At 41.4% G+C, this 23899-nt stretch overlaps 1 protein-coding gene across 14 annotated transcripts in view; it reads right to left on the bottom strand.

Moving 5' to 3' along the window:
- The window catches only part of heph (polypyrimidine tract-binding protein 1 heph), a 165232-nt gene that overhangs the window by 106988 nt on the left and 34345 nt on the right, over nt 1-23899 (bottom strand). For all 14 annotated transcript variants that reach the window (XM_064694760.1, XM_064694759.1, XM_064694764.1 and 11 more), the window contains one exon: nt 18423-18521. In XM_064694760.1, the coding sequence (XP_064550830.1) occupies nt 18423-18521 (99 nt within the window). Of the gene's footprint in view, nt 1-18422; nt 18522-23899 lie in introns of those variants that run through there.

The following is a 23899-nucleotide window of genomic DNA, read 5'->3' as shown; positions in this document are numbered from 1 at the left end:
CAAATCACTTTTAATTTTCGGTGACTTTGATTTTTGCGTGCCGCCATCCCCCCAGACTGCCAGACTGCCAGTTGGGCCAATTCAGCGTCTGACTAGGCATCTTCATTATCATTTGCAGTTGTGCTGTGAGGCTAAGCCTACAGAAGTGTGTTCCTTTTTTCTCTTTTTTTTTTTGCCACTCTGCATTTGTCATTTATGCTTTGATTTTGGCTTTCGTTTTGTTTTCTGTTTTTCTTGACACACATTCAAACGCGCACACACACACGCATAGGCAGGAAAAGGAAGCCAAAGTGACTTTTGAGTGACAAATTGTTTTCAAATTTTGGCTGCCTGCTTATTTGTGTTAATGGCATAAATTTGCATAAAAGCATTAACTGTTTATTTGCTTTGCCGCTTGTGTGCTCACGTGCTTTCTCTCCGCACGCATAAACACATACACTACCTTAATCTTGCTTTGTGCCCACCACCTCTCTCCGATGGTGTGCAGCCCCTTCGTGAAAATTTGCAAATTGGCCAAAAAGGCAAAACAAGCGGCAGGCAAATTGAAATCACATCGCAGCTCTCACGACTTCACATATGAGAGCAGCTCTCGAGAACAAAATGACTTTTTTTTATGTTGCAGTGGAAAGCGTGGGTAAGTCTGCGAGGGGTTGCTGCTGCCCCTGGAGGCTAAATGTAATTTTCTACTCGTATTTATTTATTAAAGCCCAAAAAGCAGCGCACTGATTGAATTGTGACAGGCTGCATAGCACCCATCCCCTTAATAATAATAAAAATAGCCCAGAATGCAAATTAAAATAAGAAAGTATCAAACAGGCAGGGGATGTTAGGCACATATACATATAAAATCGCTAATAGCTGGGCTGCCGACAATTTCTATCTCAAAAGCATAAAATAAACTGCCACAAAATCGGAAATTCTCATGAGTAAAAGCCTTAAAAATAAATTTATTCTAGAAAAGTCAGTGTGCATTAATTATTAAAAATCATTTTTGATGGCCAGCAGAACCTCACCAAGGACACGCGCTGCTGCCCAGGATAGCCAGCAAAGAAAGGCTTAAAAAGCTTATACGCATGATGCCAACAGCCAATGAGGGGCATTACAACAGCTTAAAGGCGTAATATGTTGTGGCTTAAATTACATAATAACAGCGGATCGCGGCAAGCGCAAACAATATCAAGGCGAAACAAAATAACCGAAAAATGTAAAAGCTAACAAATTTTGGCCTAACATGCTGCCAATACCCTTTAGTCGAAAAAAGAAATGAGTTGTGAAGACTTGGTTTATTTATTTATATTCGTAAAAGAAGTTTCTATATTCTGCTTTATAAAACTGAAAAAATGTCAGGCTTAGTTTGATTGTCTTTATTGGATAAACTCTTTGATACTTGCAGCAAATGAATGTCTTCTTTGCCTGCGTATGCCACAGTCGTGCATACCCCATCTTTGAAGTGTTACTCGTTTTTTTTTAATTATATGCAAAGAAATGTTGCGAGGCGGTCGTCAAAAGGCTTACAAGAATGCAGCCTCCTGCCTGCCAAGGCAAACACGCGGCTCTCTGGCTCCAAAAGGGACTAAAATCATTCGGCTTACAGGCGCGCAGCCCCGTAGCTGCCAGCACAGTTGTTGCCTTTGTTGGCTTTTATCATTAACATGGCTTCAAATTAACGGAAAAACACAGGCAGGCAAGCAGGCAGCATCAGCATCAGCAGCAGCAGCCGCCGCCGTAAAGCGAGTGCAGCGAGTCGCTTTCTCCCACCGCAGTTGGGGAATTATAATTTTTTCACACTTTTCCAGCGCCTTCCTGCCGTTGTTGCAGCCACTTTGCAGCGCTGTCACTTGGCGGGGCAAAAGTTTTCGCGATGGCGGCGAAGTGTCCCCCGAGAAGTGCATGAATATAAAATTGGGTTGAAAAGTGTTAATTTCAAGGCAAATGCGACGCAAGATGCCTGGCAATGGCCTAAGACACCCAACCGACAAGGAGGTTGCCGCCCAAGTTGCACAACTCAAGTCGCTGCAAGTTTTCTGGCAAATTGCCGACAATTTGTGTTTCTTTGTAATTAATTGAACAACACTTCACATCAAATTTATTGGAAACGCGCTCGTTGACGACGTAATTAACAAGCTGACAACCAGCTAATTAGTACTCAAATCGTTATGGCATACAATTCAAAGTAGAGCAAATTAACAGATCTCTGATTAAGAGGGTGAAGATTCGTTAAAATAACTAACTCCACATATGGTGTACTTTTAAGCGACTGCGTAACTGCATTTTTATTTATATTCAAAAAGTTATTTATTCTCATCAATGAATCAATTTAATGACTTTAAAGCGATAATGTGTGCAAATTAAATATAAATAGTACGATGAAAAACAATAGTGAAATTTATGGTTTTCGTATATTGCAAGCAATATTTTATCTGTTGTTTATTTACAAGATCTTTATACAGTCTGCTGACGCTGCTGATGATATACTTAGACAATATATAGGGTCAACGATCTCACGTTTTGAAGCCAGTTTTAGAACCAGACTTGAATTAATTGTTTGAATTGCAATAGTATAACGAACTCACTTCAAGAATTTTGCGGTTTTTATAATCGATATTATTTAGTATTAAAGCGCTTGACATATATAAAGTCTGTGTGCAAAATTAGCTGAATAATTATTGACATTCTTATTTGAATTAAATATACACAAACCTGTTCGCAAATTTTGTACTTTTTATTGTTATTATACCAGTTCAGACTGGTAGATGCGTTGTCTAAATGCCCTAGTTAAGCTCAAAGTGTCAGTATTGTAAACAAGTTTGATGGTAAATTGGTAAGTAACTTTCAGGATACCTTCAGGCAACAAACTTTCCCCATCGGGGCTGTGATTTTCTATTACTACTTAATATTCTATATTTTATCACAAATTTCTCTACACTTTTTAATAAATTCTTTTGCCCTCGTTTTTCGTATTCTAAATGAGAATAGCTTACTTCTCAATGAAAATTAGTTATAATTGTTTATTAAGAAATCTCTTTCTCGAATAACACCTTCCTTCTTAGTTGTAGACTGTGATAAGGTCCTGTGAAGGTGACATAGCTGGGCGGACGGAAAAATAAAATATCCCATCGTGATGGTGATGTTATTAGAAATGTTTTTATGAGGCATTTAGCTTTTGATTTATCTATGCGATAGACAATCATTTTGACGACCATTATTAAAAAAATAATAACACAGATCAAAATACATCCATCGTTGGTGATGCCATTCGAATATGTTGCGGTTTATCAAATCATCTAGCTTTTAATTAATTTTTAATTACAATTTAGTGCTCACTTTTGTTGACACAGGTAATCACTTTTATTTATAATAAAATAAACATACAACACAAGTTCTTGGATTCAATTTACACTATTTAAAGTGTCATATGCAGTTGCCAAATGTGAGCAATTTTGTAGTTTTGCATACGTAATGCAGCCATTACACGCGCATGGAGCGAGCTGCTAATGCAAATCCCTCGTGGCTGTTGGGCTCTCTAAACTGGCTGCTATATTTATTTTAGGGATTTTGTATACTTGAAGCCACGTCCCAGGCGCTCGTGTGTGTGTTTGTGTGCGCGCGTGCATGTGTGTGTGGTTGTGTGATTTTGGGTGTCGTTGATTTTGTGCTGCTGTTGTTGTCATTGTCACGTGTGAAGTGCCATCGAGTGACACAAATGAAGTGGCTGCTATTAGCTTTAAAACTCACAAGTGCACAAAGAGCACAAGAGCAGACAAGCTGCAAAAGTGGCAAACTTTGCGTGCGTCTCGTTTGCCACTTGCTGAAAGGCAACAACTACTTGTTGTCTTAAAGTTGCGACACACCCCTGCACCGCCTGTCTTTTTGCTTTCATGTGCGCAAATTAGCTTATCTGATACATCAGAATGCTACTGCATAATTCAGCAACATTTTTTCTGCCACTTTCATTCAATTTGCACCCAGCCAAATCTTTTGCCAGCTCTCGCTGAGGTTTATGGCCGGGTGGATGAGTCGTCTACTCTCTGTGCTGTGCGTGTGTGTGGGTGTGGGTGGTTTATACCCACAAGGATGCTTGTTGTTTGGCTCTTAAATTTTGCTTTAGTTTTGACACTGACTGACTTAGCCCTTTGGCTGTTTATATTCTACAAAAAATTCACTTTAATTTGTAATTTACTTGCCACGCTATATAGCTGCTGCTCATTATTGACACCACCCAGCCCCACCGCGTGCGCAACCACCAAAGCTGTAGACATTGCTGCTCAAAATTTCCTTTTGAGAAATTGAATCCTTGGCATGTTTTAGAGCAACACGAAGGAATCGCATGTTTGCTTAACTACAAGTGGGTGGGTGTGTGATTACTGTGTGTGTTTGTGTGTGCACTTGTCTCTCTCCAATAGGCTCCAATGGGATTTTTGCTACTTATCTCATTTTTAGCATATTTTATCAAACATAAATATGTATATTTTGCGCGTCGCTTGCCTTGAAAGCACGATTCCTGCGTGGAACGCTCGCTGCTGCTGCTGATGCTGCTGTGGTCCTCGAGGATTTGATTCTCATTTTGTGCGTCACCAGCACAAGAGTTTGCCTTTCGACTTCGCTTGTCTGCCTGCCTGCCTGACGCTTTTTAAGCTTCTTGATTGACTTGAAGTGCTTGGATTTAAGTGGTCGTTGGAGATTTGCTTGTTGCTGTAGCTGTTACAGTTGCTATTGTTGTTGTTTTAGCTGCTGTGGGTGGCATCGCAGCGTAGCATTTACGATTATGATTATTTGACTCTGTTGACTTCTTGAGCGACAGATGTCTGGGAATTTTTCTACAATATCAAAAGCTTAGTTTCAAATTTTCTCCAGTTTTACTTAATTGACAGGTGACCGCTGTGCTGTTATATTGGTAAAAATAAAAAGCTAGCTAGATAAATTTAGGAGTTACCACGGTGTTCGAATCTATTAAGCTTGAAAATGGGCACAGAAAAAAACTGTAGCACTCTTTAGAGTACAGTTTTACGATAGTGTTTTGTGGGCAGCTCTTTTGGCAGAATACAAGTCCCAAATTTGAGGTTGGAACGTTAACGAGGTGGAGTACTTCTAGAAAATCCGCTTAGCATTAGCTTGTTTGACTCGTCAGAAGTTCAAAAGCCAACCTTGCACACGCACAATGCAGCTTCGGCAGTACATGTGTGTGTGTGTGTGTGTGTGTGTGTGTGTGTGTGTATGTGTGTGTGCCTAAGTCACTTAAGTGCACAATATGTTTGTCCATTTGACCAATTAAAAGTTTTTGCCCTAATACGCTTCATTTGGCAAACTTTCGCAAAGGGATAAAGGGAGCGAGAGAAAGGCAGCAACAGAGGAGGAATGAGTGTTTGATAGATCTGGGCAATGCGCAAAGTACAAAAATAGTGGCATTAAAAACTTTCGTCACATACAAAGGCGTGGCCACGCCTGCCACTACAAAGCTATTTGAAACATAAAAGTTTAGAACCAAAGCAAAAATCACAAAGAAAAAGTACAAAATGCAAAAAAAAACAAAAAAAAAAACGGGGCAAAAAAAATGTTCGCTTTGTTACTTATTGAAATTTATTGAGATTTATGCATAATCTGGCTGGGGCAAAAAACTTTGCCAGCTGTCAATCACAGTAGCTGGTGGTGCTGCTGGCCACCCACACCCACCGAGCGGCTGGTTCATCCTCCAGTGACCAATAAAAACGACAGGCACAAAACACATTTGATGAAATACTTGGCTGACGCTAACGTCGTCATCGTCAACGTCGTCGTCCTCGTCGTCGTCGTCGGCAGCTGTCCAGGAAATAAGCGCCAATTATGCCACCAGCAAATGTGTTCGGCCTGCTGCCCAGCAGGAAGCCAGCTGGATGGCCAGTTAGCGACCAGAATTCATTTCGTTCGCTCGTTTCGTTTCACTTCTTTCAATTCCAATTTCAATTTGCTGCACACTGGAATGGCGCTGTCGCCGTCGTCGTCGTTGTCAACATCTTCATGCGGTGTGTTGCCTTAAAAAGTGTTCAGCGTGCCGCAGCCCCAAAAGCGGGGGCGCATATCTGCTTGACCGAGCGCACAGCTGAAAGACTGAAGGGAGTCATCCAGGCGCTCAAAGTGACCCACCTCCGTGGAGCGTTGTTTCCATTTTGTACGCACTTCCGCCGTTAGCGTTGTGCCCTTCCAGCTCGTAAAGGGATTTTCCTGTTGCCTGCTGTTGCCGCTGCTGTCATCTTGCGCCATTGGGTCATCCATCTACCGTTTCATCCTTTGTGCAGTCCGCAAATGTTTTATTTATATGTGGACAACGTTGGCGGCAAAGTTTTACTTAAATATGCGTAGCAGACAGTCAAGCCGCTGGCCAAACAGCAACTGCTCAGGTGTCTGTAAGCACGTGTGTGTGTGTAAGTGTGCCCCACACTCCAGTTGACTTTGATGCTGGTATATTGATATATATATATATATGTAAGTTTGGGTGCTTGTGTCTTTCCATTCCGATACCACGGCATACTTTTAGGCGCAGCCGGAACGTCCCAGCCTTTGATTGAGTAGAGCGCGCGCAAATCCGCAAAATAGATTTCCCAATTGACACATATTTTCCTTTTTGCAGAATAACTGCTTGCATGAGTGAATGCTGCTGCTTTACGGCGAGCACGTATTCCGACTCTTCTTAATAAGATTTTAATATTTATAGCGTGGACACAGCCATTGTATATAAATAACATGTGTTTTAGTTCCCGCATAGGCAAGATCAACTTTTCTGGTTGATTTAAGGGAAGTCGGGAAAAATGAAAATGAATTTTGATTGTGATTTTTGGGCATGTCCATTTCTGTGGCTTATGTATTATTCATTATTTAATTATATATTTTTCTTTTGTTACGCTTTTCAGTTTTAATGCTTTTCATTCATATTTGTCTAGCTACAGAAACCTGGGCACATTAATAAATTAAATTTTATTTAATTGCTTGAGTTAAACGGGTTGCCTGCCACTTGAAGCGCGAAAAACCGCTCAGTGAAAATGCCTTTATTAATTTCGAAAACAGACCCCAACACTCCAAGTAGAATATAAAACCGTGCCCACTTCATCTAAGGCATTCGTTCATTTTCTTGCCAGCGGCTGCTTCTTTATTTGCTTTGCTGATTGTCAACATCAATTATTTAACTTTTGCGTGACAGACCACCCAAAACAGCTCGGGCGGACTTCTTGCCCCCGCTGGTCTATTTAAAAACAGTCAAATAAGCGCACATAAAACTTATCACGCCTGAATTTGTCAGCACAAAAGCCAGGCACGAACGAAAAAATTTCGCGGCTGGGTTGAAAGGCGGCAGCAACCCTTTTTTATATTTGTTATTGTTCTTGTTGTGTACCCTACGCATCCTTTTTTCATATACCCTACGCTTAGAGCATAAATGGGGTTGACTTTGCGTTTTCCAATACCAGGAAGAAAACATTGAACATTAAAAGACTCAAATACAACTTTTAATTTTCGTCCCCGATTAGAATATTCAAATATATTTTCAAATTCATTTGATCAATTTTGACTCTGTATTTCTGATTTGGGAGAAACTGAATAACGAGGATCTCGAATCCAAGCCTAGTGAATGGAAGTCTTATCCGATACTATACTATATCCGATTCTTACATCCATATGGCATTAGCAGTTATTGGAGCTCTTAAAATCTTATTATTATAAGCAGTCCGAATTTTCATATTGTCTATCTTCCAATATGCGTGTTGCTATAGCTACTCACTTCTTAGCAGCCCTTTTGCATTTCAGACAAATTTGCAGAGCTTGATTTTCCTTCAAATTTGATCATCTCCGAAGCTAATTTTAGGTTAATTAAGCAGAGAAAGTTTCCTAAGAGATATTTTAAATAAGATAATAGCTTGTACATTATTCTACTTTATACTAATAAAACAAAATACTTTAAAGCAACATCTCATTAAAAACTGTCATCTAACAATAAATTTTTGTGTATTATCAACACGAAACTCTTCACTTTAAAACATCCCATCGTGAGATTATTGGAAAAAACAAAACTTTTAAGCTAAACCTTTAGTGGCCGTTGCTCGCAAACGGTTCACAGGGTAGCGCATGGTCGATCACATTGGCCTGACATTTTCGCAGTCGGTTAGTTGAAAATTTGTCGCGGCTTCTGCTTTGCACTTCATTTTGTGTTTGTCTTGTTGAATGCCAAATGCAAATGCTCTGCATACTTTATGGCGTTTTGTACGCTTTTTTCACACTTTCCTAAGCAGTTGCTGCCGCGCACGCGATGAATGGAAATGCCTACGGGGGCTAAGGCAGCCAGCGGGTTGGGATTGCTGTTGAAAAGTTGGGCGCTGACTGCCACTTAAGACAAATTGCGGGTAACAAGTAGAGCGCCCACGTAAATAGGCAAAGCTGAACGCAAGAAAAAAAAACCAGCCAAAATGATAAAAAAATAAACTGAATGCAAAAAAAATATATATAAATAAATACCCCATTGAAAGCTAGGGGGATGGCAAGCACTGATACAATGGGTTGTAAGAGTCGAAGCAAGCGATGGAAATTTGCGGCGCCAGAATCTGCATACAATTTCGGCAAAAAGGGTTTTGTGCAAAGTATGCAGCAAAGTTTTCAATAATGCCAGAGACCCCCACCCTCACACTCTTCCCCGCGCCACAACAACAACAACAATTTTTCTCAGCGCCCGGCACTTGAGCGCTCAAGTATTTCACGCCGATTTGTGGCCTTGTTTGCAAGCGCTCGTTTCAATTGGCAAAGCTCAAAGCTTCTAGAGGCAACTTTTGCCAAGTTTTAATTTTTTCTTCTTCTTCGACTGCTTGTTATAAATATCGTGGCCAATTTGCCGCTAAAAGTTTGAAGCAGCTTTGCAACTTTTAGAAGCTGTGCCGAGTAATTAAGCAATTAGATCTCCTGATAGCGGAATATCAAGCATACGACGTGTGGCACATGCGGCATGCGGCTTTCTAATAATATTGCAGATTTATTTGCTGGCGACATTTGGATTGGGGCATACTTTATGCGCCACTTTATGACCAAGGATGCTGCAGCAGCGTTGCAATAATCCGGGGCGACTGCACGCGCCGCAACTAAAATGGGGCTTAGTCATGTGGGCGTGGCCAACACAGTTGCTGTCATGCGGTTTTATTAGAAATTGTTATCGACGCGCCTGTTGCATACATTGCACCCGGACCTCCGATGCTCCTAAACTTCGATTTTTATCTAACGAAACTAGTGGGCGGTGGGAAGTGGGCGTGGGTTACTGCAACATCGGCTTATTGCCGCCCACATGCTGCTCTATTTTGCGATTGCCATTTGCCATTTGCTGCTTACACTTGGTGGTGCTGGCGGTGCCATTGCCGGCTTTGCCATGAGTGCTTTGTTATCTGTGGAATTAAAAACGTCGCCATATTGCTCTGCCAGGACGAGCTCTAAGTGCGGCCGCTGAAGCTGCTGCGGCTGTGTTTGAGTGCACTTTTAGCGCCATAAATCAGAAATTGTTGTTGCCGGGCTAAACTGGGCGCTCTTCCTTCGATGTGTGTGGCATGGCCTTTTATTGTTGTAATGTGAATACAAATTTATATTGACATCGTAAAGGTAAAAATCTTTTGCCGCAACTCCTAACATATACGTGTGCCCACGTTTCTGGCCCACTCCACCTGCTAACCCCTGCTGATGCAGTCAAGAATATCCTTAGCAGGCTCAGCAGGAGGCAGCTTGCGGAGCAGTCCACCAATCGCATATGCAATGTCAATATTTGTATTTGCTTTCTATGGGGGAAAGTGGTGCTCTCCGTTTGTTGGTTTCCTCTTTTTTTACGATTTGACGTTTATAAGGGCATTGAAGCAATGGCAAAGCCCCACAGCAGACCCAACTGTGCAATGAAAGTGTTTTACCATCAGCACAGGGCATGCACGTGTATGTGTGCGCTCTGAGATACGTATGATATGGATTTCAAATGGAAAATGATAGTCGTCGCGCCAATTTAAGGTGCTTCAATGGGTAGATACGCTTTGCAAATATTTTCACATTAGTCTAATCATCCGCAGTAAAATTTAGTTTAAATATAAAATCCTTTTCTATCGAGATGCAATATTATGTGGGGCACAAAAATATGTTATTACAAGCAATTCACTATGGTGAATTATTAAAAATATTTCCTTGATTTCATGGCCAGCATTTATGTTCATGTTATGATATTGATGCTTGAACATCATTCAATTATTTATATACTTATCATGTATCGAAATTAAACGAATCTAGTTAAAAATCGGATTGATTAATTTTTGCAGTTAAACTTTAAAAGACGTTATATTAAAATCGAGAACAAATTTGTACAGCAAATTCATTGAATTCGAGCACTGTGCCATACACTGCCTTTTGCCAGATTACACAAGCTATTTCCCAGCGTTGCTTGCTATTGGTTTTATTGTTACATTCATTTCGATGCTGCGCCTGGTGCTGCCTGGGATGACATTTGGCCAGGCCACGCAAAATGCAGGCACTTTGTGGCTCTTCTGCAAGTGGGGGCCATCAGTATTTGCGGTTTAAGTTATATTTATGACATTATTGTGGTGTGTTTGCGTTTGGTTTTCGCCAGCTAACTAGCCCCAATCAGTGTTATACGGATTTGCCCTATTGTTGTTATGGCAACAAGAAAAGCGCATTAACTATTCGACGAGCCGTAAATGTTGGCGCAATAAAATGAGCAGCCTACTTTTCAGGGCATACACTGTTAAAATTTAATGGCAGCAAGGCAAACACCTTGGGCTAAGCTCGCTTTTGTGGCGTAATAAACAAAATTCTAAAGATGCCGCCGCACACAAAAAGTGCTCAAATCATAAACCAAAATAATAATTACCCATAGCTTTGCCAGGGACTTTACAACAAAAGCCAAGCCCAGTTACACACACCCACACACCCACACGCCCAAAAGAGACACATGGAAATTTATTGATGTGCGTGTGATGTGCCTAGACAGAGCGGAAGACAGGACAGACAGGACAGAGAAATTGGCAGTAAGGACACACGGCGAGACTCACTTGAATCGGGCGCGTACGTTGAGCCTTGGAAGCCATAAAAGCGCACATAATAATGTCAAATGAGTTACAACAAAAGCCAGCCCCACAGATCCCACCGCAGTACCCCACCATAACTGCGCTCAGACATCTTTTTTTTTGTGTGGGGCAGGAGGCTTGGCTGGTGTTATACCCTTTCGCTGATGACTGTATTAGGGTTGGCAATGCTAGCCTTTTTGGTCGTTTGCAGTTTTTATTACAAATTTATAGGCGCACATGCAAATAAATCGCCGGCCAGAGGGGATGGGTACTTTTGCCGGTGCGCTTATGATTTCTACTTTCTTTGCTCGTGCTTATCGTTTTTTTTTTCTCCGTCTCGTTAAAGTAGTTGACGACAAGTTGGCCGCTTCTTCGCTTCGCTTTCAGTTGGAAACATTTTGCGAATTTTATAATGCTTATTTCGGCCGGACAATATTTGTGCTGGCCCAACACTTTCGCCGATGGCAGACGGTACAAAGTTTTTACTGTTTGTGTTTATCTTTGAGTTTGGTCAACAAGTTTTCGACGCGCACCTGCAGACAACGCCAACTCGAACAGGACATCGGAAAGGGCAGAGCGGAGGAGGAAAATACAGGAAGTTTGACGCAGACGGCCAAGGGACAGGCAGGCAGGATGTGCAAGCAGCAGCAGCAGCATACAACTGCGAACGACATTTAAGCTCTACTAATGCATGTGTCCGTTTGTTTGTTGAGTCCACATGCTACGGCACAAAGGACGACCAGGACGAGTGAGACGGAAGCGAGTCCAATGACAACAACGTTGACAGAATCTTCGTCGTTTTGGGTTAAAGAAAAGCAATCTTTTTGCTGCACAGCGTGAAAATCGCGAAAATAAATATTGAACTGTAAAGCCAAAGTCAACAATGTGCGGTGCCGTTGCCTAGAATGTGTGCCTAAGTGTGCTCGTGCCTGTGTCTTTGTGTGCCTATGTGTGTGTGTGTGCCTGTGTGTACGTCGAGAGCTAACGCCCGCGCCCCCGGGAAAGGCAAGAGTTAAAGCCGTTTCTGAGCCGCAGCTGTTGCTCCTAAGTTGTTGCATATAACCAAAGCAACAACTGTTCCATGGCCACAATCCGCGTTGTGTTTAAACAAAAGCTTTCAACGCGGCGCCTTTATCGATAAATTATGAAAACGAGACGCTAATTATGTCTAGAGAAATAAGCGATAGCTGGCACAGCTGCTACTATAGATAGAAGAGAAAGACACCGCCGCACTAAAGAGTAGAAATGACTGGAAAAACTAAGTAAGGTATAGCCCTTCTTATAAACAATACGAAAATGAGAGAACTTTAAAATATATGTAACAGGGATCATCACCGCATCAGAAAGTATTTACATATATTCTTGGTCAGCCGAGTCGATCTAGCAAAGTTCGTCTATCTTTCTGTCCGACTGTCTGTAAGTACGATCACAAAGAGCACACACTATATGAGCTAATGGCTTGACATATTAAAGATAGAAAGATAGAAAGTTGCCCCGTTTAATAATAATTACTTTAAGTTTTTTCCAAAATATTTTAAAATCTCGGCTACATACAAATTTATAACTTTAAAAAGTTCAATCTGGTAGAGGCTCATTTTGGACTATTCTCTGTTGATGATCTGTGAAAACGCCTTTAAATACACACAACTATTTAAACTTGTTGGCTGTGTTGTATTCTTGTTTTCCTTAGCCGCCCCGCAAATGTATGCTACAGTTTTTGGTCACCCCATTTTGAAATTTTAACGAGACATCTGGGAATTGCATCATTTCGGGCAATTTTGTGCTGGTCGTGCTGGCTGCTGCTGATGCTGTTGCTATTATTTTGTGACGAGAGCGTTGTCCTTGTTGTCCTTTGTGTCAGCCATAATAAATAATGCGCGCTCGTGTGTGTGTGTGTGTGTGGGTGTGCGTATAACGCACACATGCACGCAAAAATAGTAAACAAAACGCTTGCATAAAAGAACAACAGCGACAAGCTGTGAGAGAAAAGGACTTGCATGCCCCGCAGGCCAGCGACAGGACAACCAGCAACAAGACGACAAGTAGCTGCTACTCAGCACACCTCCCGACCCCCATTCTACATCCACTTGAAGCGCCTGCAACTTGAGTAACTTTTGGGGCGTTGTGGGCGACACGCCCTAATTGAAATTAATGTCTATCCCTTTTCGATTTCTATACAAGCTGTAAGACCCGACCATGACCAGGACTAGGACAGGAGCTGCTTTCTTCTTCGGCTCCATCTTGTACTGTGTACTTGAACATAGTTTTTGTTCATTTTCAGCCAAATTGCTTGACTTATGTGTACAACAACTACAAGGGCTGCTTGTTAAATAATCCTCGTGTTCCTCCTGATGTCTTTTAGGACACGCATTCTCGTACTACTGCTCCTGCTCCTGCTGCTGCTGCTGCCACTTAGGTCGTCTTACTAGCTAGTTATGCCCCACGCATGTTTCTCAGACATAATATGCCGCCTGGTTATCTTGGCTGCGTGCCGCATTAGCTTGGACACGCACAGAAATAAGAGGCATGCTATAATATTTTTGTTTAACGATTGTTTTGTGTGCTTGCGCCCGTTAACGGGGGAATAATTAGCCGTTAGCCCTTTGTTGTTACCGTTACATCTACTGTTGTGTAATGGGCCGCCCCAAAATGGCAGCGCGCAGAGAAAGCAAGAATTCCCATTTTAAAGGATGGCGTGTGCATGTCTAATGTGCCACAACTTCTTGGGACGGAATTACCCCAAAACAATCATACTAAATAACTATAATTTTTAACGCTTGCCAAGGCTGGGAAAACAACAAAAGCCACAAGGCAAAAATCAAATCCAATTGCGACCAAGTACAACCATTCTTTTTGTGTGTTTGTGTTTTTCTTGCAGATTACGTGGCGCATACGCAATGGCGTCTTTTCTTTTTTTTTTCGTTTTGTTTTTTTTTTTTTGCGGAAACTGTGAATTGTGTATGGCACGGATTTTGGGCAATTTGGTTCGCATCTCCTTTCTTTTTTAATTTCTGGAAAAGGTTTTTATTATGGCGCGCGCACACACACACAGAGCCGGGGTGAATAGCAACTATTACGCTTTGCTTTTTATATGAATTACAATAATAAAAACCAAAAAGCAAACAAAGCAGCCGCAGTCGCATTCGCATTCGCCGTTTGATGGGGGCAACGCATGAGGTGAGGAGAAATAAAATCATAAAAATTACAAAAGGTACGAGACAGCCAAGAAAAACGACAACACACGAAAAATGCGTTCAAGAAAAATCGCCGTAATAAAGCCAGGCGTCTGGGGCTCTGTGCGAGATGCTCTGCTGCAAATAAAACAATTTGAGTGGAAATAAAAAATAAAACAAAGTACAGCAAGGTTGAAGCAGCAGGAGCAGCGGCAGTAGCAACAATAACAGCAGCAGCAGCTGAAGGTAACTGGAAATGAGCGCTTAACGCAACACCCCGAAATGTAACTGAAACGCAATCCTTTGTAAGTATAAACAACGCAGCGCAGTGCCAGACAGACAAATGGACAGAAGGACAGAGAGACAAACACTGGCAAGGCAAACAATGGCTACGACGTAGTCCTCATCGCATCGTCCTCGTCATTCTTGCCTCATCGTCTTAATACCAAAGTAGAGCGCAACTTAAATTATTAATAACAAGCATAAGAAAAATAAATGTACGCGAATGAACCAAGAAGACAAAAGGATAAGGCAAAGGAGCAGCTGAGGCTGCCAACGGCACTTTGCTGCGCTGCGCTGCGCTGCGTAACCCGGAAGCATTGGCCGGTCAAAGCGCTCTACAGTTGAAGTTAAGGTTTATGCCCTGGACAGTCGTTGCAATGGTGACGGGGCATGTAATACAGGTACAATCACCTGCTGCCCGAGTGGTAGCAGAACAAAAAGACAATCAAGCGGAAGTTCTCAAACAGCAAAAGCTCACTGACGGCTTGTCGGACTTAAGATTTCAGAAGTCAAAGTAAGAGTATCAATATACCAAATTGTATTGCAATATCTAATGAAAGCCAACTTAGGCGTGCAAAATGACAATCGATTTCACTACCGGTAAGATGTATCACATTTGCATGTGCGCTTAAGTTGCCACGATAGGCTATTGATCGATATCGATATCGATGCGAGCACAGAAAAATGCAAGACATAATTTTCGGAGCATTAAAGAAAATAACAAAAATTAATTTGTAATTTAATCTTTATTAAGATATATGGTATGTCTATATATATGTAAAACTGTTTGTCCTGACTGATTGACTGAAAGATTGGTGATCGCTGGTGATCACCGTAGTTACCCTATGTGATGTTTCGTGAAATTCCACCCGCATCTGAAGAATCCAAGCTTCCTCACTGAAAAATGCGATTCAAAGATCTTTTGCTTCAAACTTATGTTCAAAGCTCTACATAAGAACTTAATGAATAGGTGTTTCATCGATATGGGATATTTCACCCGCAACAGTGATAAATTGGCGGAAAACGTTTGTATGAAAGTTTTTCGTTTACCGTCCGATCGGTTTTAAACTCACTTCAAAGATCTTTGAGAGAATTTATTTTAGGAATGCACGTGGTTTACACGCTAGAATATATATACATATGGGGGATTTGAGCCCGTTAACTCATCTAAGTTCAAAGTATTTGGTCTCCTTGACACATCATTTACCGAGAACGCTTTACTCCAATGATACTTTACACTAAGAAAAAAAATTGAATTTAACGATTCCTCCCAGTGAATTTCATTAAAAGCCCTTTCCAAAACATCCGATTTAAAACAAAAAAGGTAGCTGGAGAAACGCTTTTTCTATAACTACCCCAACTCTCAAACCTCCCCCGAGCACTAAAATGTTCCTAAAGATTTCGTTCTTTTCATTGTCTTATTTTTGTTATTAAATATAATTTAGCCGACACACCTTTACCATCATTTTTTTTTTTTTATGAGGCAGGTAGATGCCACTGGCAAAATCGCTTGCACCACCCAGACACCCAACTACCCTAACCGCCAAGTCCAAGTCAAATTCCCTTCCTGATGATTTATGCCGCGCGGTCAAGTGTAAGTTCCCGTTGGTTCCTCGGGGCAGGAAATTGGGTTTAACAGCCGCAGCTGGTAGCTCGTTAAATTTGACCCCGCGTAGGCAACTCTGGCTGTTGTTGTTGTCTGACGTTTTATTAAATAATTTTTGCCTACGTTTTTTTTTATGAGCTGGCAACTGGCCTGTTATCACCAAGCGTCAGACAGGCGCCGTAACCGGCCAGGACTACGCTGTGTGCTGTGATTTGCCTTAATTAGTCGTGGCATATCCGAGCAGGCCCATCAACCAGTTAATTTTGCCTGATAATTAGCCGTTCGTCTCGGTTTGAGCGGTTTCATTGTATGCGAGCAGGAATTAAAGAAAATTCAAATAGAATTATGAGCATTTGAACTTATTTGAAATCGGATACGATGAATGTTTGCGAGTGCAAATGCTTTGCTATTTACGCTTATTATATTGTCCATTTACAACCAAAGCGCATTGTAATAATTATGCATTAATTGATTTGTATACACAGTAAATAGGAGTTTTCAGATTTTTTAAATCTTATACTCGTTTATATGCAACCAATATAAAGTTTATTTCAGATTCTCGAAACCAGGCTATCGCTTTATACAAATACCATTTATTTAGCTAAACAAGTTTTTTTCTTTTTATACATTCGTCAATCTTCAAAAACGGATGGTCTACTTTTTCGGGCAACAAGCACAGGTGTTATTAAAACAAGATTTATTCCTGTGCACATTTGAGGATGTAAATTATTGGCTGTTACACTTATTTGGCACTCGAAACAGCATTTAATATTAAATCTTCTGTTTGCTTGTAACTACTGGCAACACATGTTGCGTCGAATGATTCTAGGAAATAATTAAAACGTATAAATTGATTGAATGCATTTAAGCATAATTTGTCCTTTATGAGGAAAACTACACAATTTCACAGAACACAAACAAGCGCAGGTCCTGAGAACAATACACACACACGAACAGCATTTATCTTTCATCTGAACTGTCGGACGCCGCTGTGATTTTGTTGGTATGCTTTCGTTTGGTTTTCGGCAAAAATTTCATTTACCATGAAAGCAAAATGTCGTACTGCCTTTGTGACATCAACGACACAGCTGCCGTGCCCCAAGGATAAGAATGAAGCGCTGTTCATGCATTTCTGGTCAAGCAAAATGAGAGAATACTAGGAATTCATTTATTAAGCGCTACACTGGCCAAAACAGACAAAGCTTTAAGCAGCAGCTGCTGACAAGCCTTCTAGGCGAGATGAAAAATAAATTTTTAAGTAAAACAAATTAAAAACGCATCTATATATTGGTTTCAGCGTTTTCTGCGAGATTACAAAAATTTGCTTTTAAGGATCTGCACGAGTCTTTACAATCGCACATATATATATACATATATATACACACACACAAACACACACCGCGCTAACGAGCGTCCATTATGCAAACAATAAGCGCCGTTTCCTTCAGATAAAAGCAAAACAGACAGAGCAACGACAATAAAAAAGAGGAAAAACTGCCAAAAATATTGTATGCATGTACATTTGTATATATTGCGCATACGCCACGTTTCGCCACGCAGTGGCTTTCATTCAAAAATAGATTTATGTGTGGCATTTAAACGAAAGGACAAACAAAATCAAGAAATATGCTGCAGCATTTATCAAACATGACGCGTCCACAACAATGTTAACCCCTAGCCCCAGTCCGCCTTTAGCACAGGTTTGACATCATTATTCCTTAGCGACAACAACAACGAGAATATGCGGGCACTGCATTTTGGTATCATTAAAATGTGATCACTGCGCATTAAAGTCGTAGTCAAATGAGGATGTGTGTGTGTGTGTGTGTGTGTGTGTGTGAATGCGGATGAGGAACGTCACCCGTCACCATCTTGGCAAGCAACAATTTGATTTAGTAGCGCCCATTATATTCAGTTCCCGTTGTCTATCTGGGTGAATATTTATATATATATATATACATATAGATGTATATATAAATATCTCTGTGCCTGTGTCTGTGAGTGTGCTTGCAATAATGTCAACAATGAGGCAACCCCACTCGACATGCTGTCATATCCTGTCTGTGGTGCTTGTGGTACGGGTGGTGTTTGGTGTTGGCGCTTGGGCTTGTGTGCCAGTTTAGCGGCAACATTTACATATAACATTTTGCCCCACTTGTTGACTTTTTTGCCACGGAGGTCGCGATTTGCATGATATTCGCATTTATACGCTTAATTTACTATTTCATAATGGGGCAACGAGTGCCCTCGTGTGCGCTCGTAGCATCATTAGGATTATTTAGAGAGCTTAGTAGAACTCACCTTAACTCCAATGTGAACCGGTGTGAATTCAGTTTTATGTATTGAAGGTATCGGTATCGGTAATGGCATAGGTAGGGGGCAGGACATCATGGTCGCTACCTGTGAATAGAAATGATATGCAAAGAGAAAGACATGTTAGTTAATTGGTTGACTTGAGTAAATGGAGTGTAAAATAATGTAGGTGAGATCAATTGGGCGGGAGCTGGGAAGCACTACGTTGCATCGAGATTCACGCGTAAAAAGCTTTCTATTTATTTCAAGGCTTATAGACTTTAGAGTGTTGTTAAGGCTAGAATAACTGTATATTTATTATTGAGTGATCTTACTTTTCAAAAAGGAGAATAGATCTTGCGATAATAGAACTAAAGTAATCCTGGTAACAGTAATTGTTTAAATTTTTAATGTTGACAGTAACACAGGCTATCCGTCTGTCACTACTGACATTTAATATTTCCTGAGGTTTTTATAATCGACTTTCATAATCAAAGTAAATTGTAGATGGTACGAAATTTTATGGAAGACTGCGCAGTCTGGTTTTCCCCCTCAGCACTTAACCCTATCGAAGAAATCTACTAAATCGGCGCGAACCATGATTTCTGTACGTTAAATTTCTTGAAACTTGCAACTCTATCAAATATCGAAGCTATCGATAAAAAACCAAGGTTTCAAAAAGTATTGGAACCGAACCAGTTCACACTCAATATTCATATTTAGTTTTTAAATGAACCAAACCCTAAACTGAACCGAAACAAAACTCGAACCAAACTATATTTTCTTAAGGGAAATTTAAGACCAGCGCCAAGACCTGATTTTCCGAGAAAACCCAGAAAGTTGGTTTGAATTAGATTTGGTTTGCAGCCCTGATTCAAACGGCTATCAATAATTGTACAGTAACTCAAAAAATTACTTATTATTTTCTATCCATTGGAAATCCCCAATTAAATGACAATACAAGGTGCCACAAATTATTGTCCTTGCATTATTAGTATAGTCGTTAATATTTTTTGCCGCTAAACTTTGGATTAAAAGCAGAAACCCTTTAAAACTTATATAAACATATATAAGGAGACTTTTACGATAGCCATTGCTTAACATGGCATTTGCGTTGTTCGGGCCAAGCAGCTGGTCAGGAAACTGTGCTCGGCAAACACGGCCATCAAATAGCTGACAGCTTTTAGCACGCTGCCCCACATCAACTGTTTCCAGTCGCTGCTGCCCCTGTCTCTGGCTCAGGCTTTAGCCATTGCACACTTTCTCTTTCCCTTGTGACTGCCACAATGAATACGACTTGTCCAACAGTTTGCCAATTTCGTTGGCATTGCAATTTTTCGCCTTTTCAATTTCACGCGTTTTAATAGCAGCAGCAACAACAGAAGCAGCGTCAGCGGCAGGTCCTGCCCGGCAGCATCCAGGCAGCACAAATCACAGCCGCATTCCCATTGCGTGCACATGCATTGCCTGCACTTTTGCCCAACATTTTATTTGGCATCATCATCAACATTATCATCATCGTCGTCAGCGTCAGCGTCATCATCATTGTCATTTCCGCTTTTGCGTAACGACGTCAACGTTTTTGATGGCTTCATTTCGTTGCGCTGCGTTTCGTTTTCGGGGCAGCGTGCGGCAAGTAAATCATAACTGCAGCAACCCTCCATCTTTCTCTCTTTTCCACCAATAAAAACTTTTCGACTTTGTCAGAATACGAGCAGCGCTTTTGAGACCAACTACAAAGTAAAAACGCAACGCAACGCAACGCGAATGTTGAAATTAAAATTGCATGACAAAGTGGCAAATGCTGTCAAAACTTTGCTTTACCAGTGGCAACAACAACAGCAACACCAACAACCATCTGGACGGCGACTTTGCCACGCGCCAGGAGAAGACACGAAAGAGAAGCAGCAAGTCGCATTGCATTCCTGCAATTACAACATTTCAATTTCCGGCCTTGATTTTGGTTTCAGTTTTCATTTCGATGCTTCATTTGTTCTTCAAGCAATTTGTGAGTAATTATGGATTGGATTTTGAAAAACAAAATTTCTAATCACATTACCGCCAAGGTGGTCTCTGCTCTATTTTGACAGCGCAACAAAGGGGCACTCATCAAAGAGTATCGATTACACGGCAACATCTCGTCACTTAGTCGCTCAGCGCAGTTGTTGGCTGGCTGACTGTCTGTCAGCTGGCTGTCAGTTTGTTTACGCAGACATTTCAAGTTGTGAGCGCAAATTGCTTTAAGTGCTACAAAAGTGTCGCTTGCACGCGCTGCGCGGCACAACTAATTAATAGAATTCTGAAACTTAAGCGACTAAAAGTGGCAGCAGTTTCATCGTCATCATCATTATCATCGTGAACATCATCATCCTATCGAAAATTGTGAGTGGCAAAGTGCGGCCAGGCATGACCGCTTGCATTTTAATGACGACAACAAACGGAAATTGACGTTGCTTGACTTTCCAACAATGTTGCTCGTGTGTGTGTGTACTTTTATGGAGACACGCGACACAGCAGCAGCAATGAGACCGTGCAACAACAGCAACAACTGGCACACATGTGGCAACCATATGAATACATGGAGAAGTACGATTGCTGCAAGTACATTTGCAGTTACAACTGTTGAACAACGAGCAACGGCAATGACATTGATGCATGACCCGGACCGACCCAGAGCCAGGCCAGGCGGGCCACCCACGCGTTAATTTGTCCAGCTTTTGTGGCTGCTACGTTTGGCATTTAAGCAGCGTAATAAATGCCAGTCAATAAGAGCGAGACGCGTGCAACACTCAGCAACGGACTCGGCTTGTGCTGCAATTTGCTTTGGGGCCTCTGCCGGGCCCATCGCATCCCAAATGCGATCCATACCATGATTAATGTGCTGTTAACTTGCATGCATCATGCTGCATTCAGCATGCAACATGGGACATGCAGCATGCAGCATATAGCCCAAAGCTAAGTAGCGGCCTGTCACGGTGTTGTCATTGCAACAAGTTCATGGCATTTGCCGTTGCATTTTCCGCTCGGCTGACTATGCGCACCGCACAGCTTTAGGGCAATGCCAACATTAACTACAACAACAACAAATGCCCCCGACAACATTAACAACAGCTGTGGCAGCCGCGCACCAAATGAAGCGAACATTTTTGCACACGTAAATTGGCAATTGGGTATGGGTGAGCGGGGTGAAGGCGGTCTCAACGCTTCGCCACTGGCACTGATATTGTACACAATGCCGCACACGTTAATGAACAGGTGGATTGCCTGGCCACAGGGCGTGGTCTGCAACTACAGCTTACTCAGGTACTAAAGAGCGCTTAACTCAACTCAATAGTAAATTATGCTAATGAAAACTTTAAATTTTCTTGCCACCAATTAAGTCTTTACTAATATCACAAACATTGAATTTATTATTAGAATATTAAATAAGTTTGGTAACTATAAAAACTGGAGACTTGAAATTATGAAAGTAGCATATTTTGGAACTTTTAAAAACATGAAACAAATTTACGATGTAGTATCTCGTATAGTATCAGAGATCTAGAATATTTCAGACTTTGGATATCTCATCCCCTGGGACAACGGGAAGAAATTCGAATAACCTTTGGTACTTTCGTATTTATACTCGTTTGGAAGGCATATAATATAGTCCGACCCGCCCGCTTCCTGTTTCCTATTGTTGCCTGCAAGACGATAGCTTTAATACTTAGAGATTAGTTCGTAGATAGACGGACATGACTATATCAACTGATGCTGATCTAGAAGATATTTACTTTATGGGCTTACAAGAGCAGCAAGTCATTTTATATATATCATATCAGTAAAATGCAGCAATATTTGAAATTAATTTTTACTAATTTGCAGCGAAGTTCACAAAATGACAAGTTAAGCAGAATCGAACTATTATTTATAATATATAATTGCAATGTTTAATAGATGGAACCGTTCAAGAATTCAAATATATAAGTCAGGAGGAGAGAGGACTTCTATTGCAACAGAATTGATTTAATCGAGAGGTATTAAAAATAATATAATTTTTAACACTTTTGGAATTAACAAAAAACAAAGTGGTCTTTAAGAGACTTAACATTCAAAATATGTATGTATAGTTAAAATCAAGCAACTCGTCCCAAACATATTTAAATATGAGCGAAATAAGTGCAATAAAGGTTACCTGCAAAATGCACATATATGTATTTAAGATAAAAGCCACAGATTTAAATAGTCAATACCATAAATCCAGCTCATGCACGGCACTGGCGAAAGCAACTCAAGGGCTTTGACGCACAGCATCAATCGAAGCCCCAGGGCAAGGCGCATTAAAAAGCTAAAATCGTTGAGATTTGTGACACTTAGCAGCAGCAGCAACAGCAGCAACAGTTGCAGCAGCAGCATCAGCAACGGCAACAACGGACAAATGTAACTCTAGAATTGTAAACTGAATTGTGCAGATTTGGCATGAGGAGTAAAGTGAAAGAAAGAAGTGAAAGTAAATAAGCGGATGAAGAGCAAAAATGAGTGAGAGAGTGAGAAGCGGCACTTTATGCAAAGAATGGCACCCATATTTCTCACAAATCCCCACAACCGTGCGCTCGCTCTAGCTTAATGCGCTGGGAAAGCACGGCAAGAAGTTGCCGAGCGCAACTTGTTGCCGGGTCGGTACAGTGAAAGGGAATTGTAAGGCGAACAAAATTGAAAAGCAAAATGCAGCATTTGCATAAATTCAGTGCACGGTGTTGGAGTTTGTGTTGATGCTGGCATTGGTGTTGGTGTTTGTCGGTGCTGATGCTGGCTATTGAACGGAAGCACCCAGATAATAATGATAAGAGGCAGGCGAAGAGCGAGCAAAATAATAGCATGCTTTTGTGCGCCATGCATTTGTGATGCCGACCGATATGTAGTCGGGCGTCGCCGTTGCCGTCTTGGCAAATGCCCGGCTTAGCGTGGCGCAGGCAACGCCTAAAACTATGCAAAAGACGCGCGCGCACCAGCAAATGTGTTGAAAATCCCATTCTGTTAAGGATTTACAAACCGCCAACGCAAGCGCCAAAGCAGCCAAGGCTTTTGTTGGCTCAGCGACTAAAGTGCTGCATGTGTGCGAAGATATGGGTGTATGCATTTGTGCGGTTTTATGCCGCATCAAATTGCATTAGTGTGGAAAACTGCAACAAGCAGAAAGAAGAACACAAAGACACGTCTCCGCCTGGGCCTTTGTTTGCTTTGCATTTTGATGCTTTCGTCGCCTATGCCTCTTTCGGCGGCACCCACACACGCCCAATCGCAAACCCAATTCGAGTCATGTAATGCTGCATGCCTGGCTTTGCCTAAGCCTGGCCAGGAATACTGCCTGACAGGCAGTGCTCTGGCTTCCAGACTTGATGGAGTAGAGTGCAGCAGGCAACATGACGTATGCGTGTTGCATATTGCAGCTACCCCAAACAGCGAAGCAGCTATCATTTATCATTTACCAGCTCGGAACACCAACC

This window comes from Drosophila montana, unplaced genomic scaffold (assembly GCF_035044405.1).
Source record: "Drosophila montana isolate Dmon_TW-CO22-7 unplaced genomic scaffold, ASM3504440v1 contig_3733_1, whole genome shotgun sequence".
Taxonomy (NCBI): Eukaryota; Metazoa; Arthropoda; class Insecta; order Diptera; family Drosophilidae; genus Drosophila; species Drosophila montana.
Note: the sequence above shows the minus strand (reverse complement) of the source record. Positions and strands in the feature narration are given on the sequence as shown.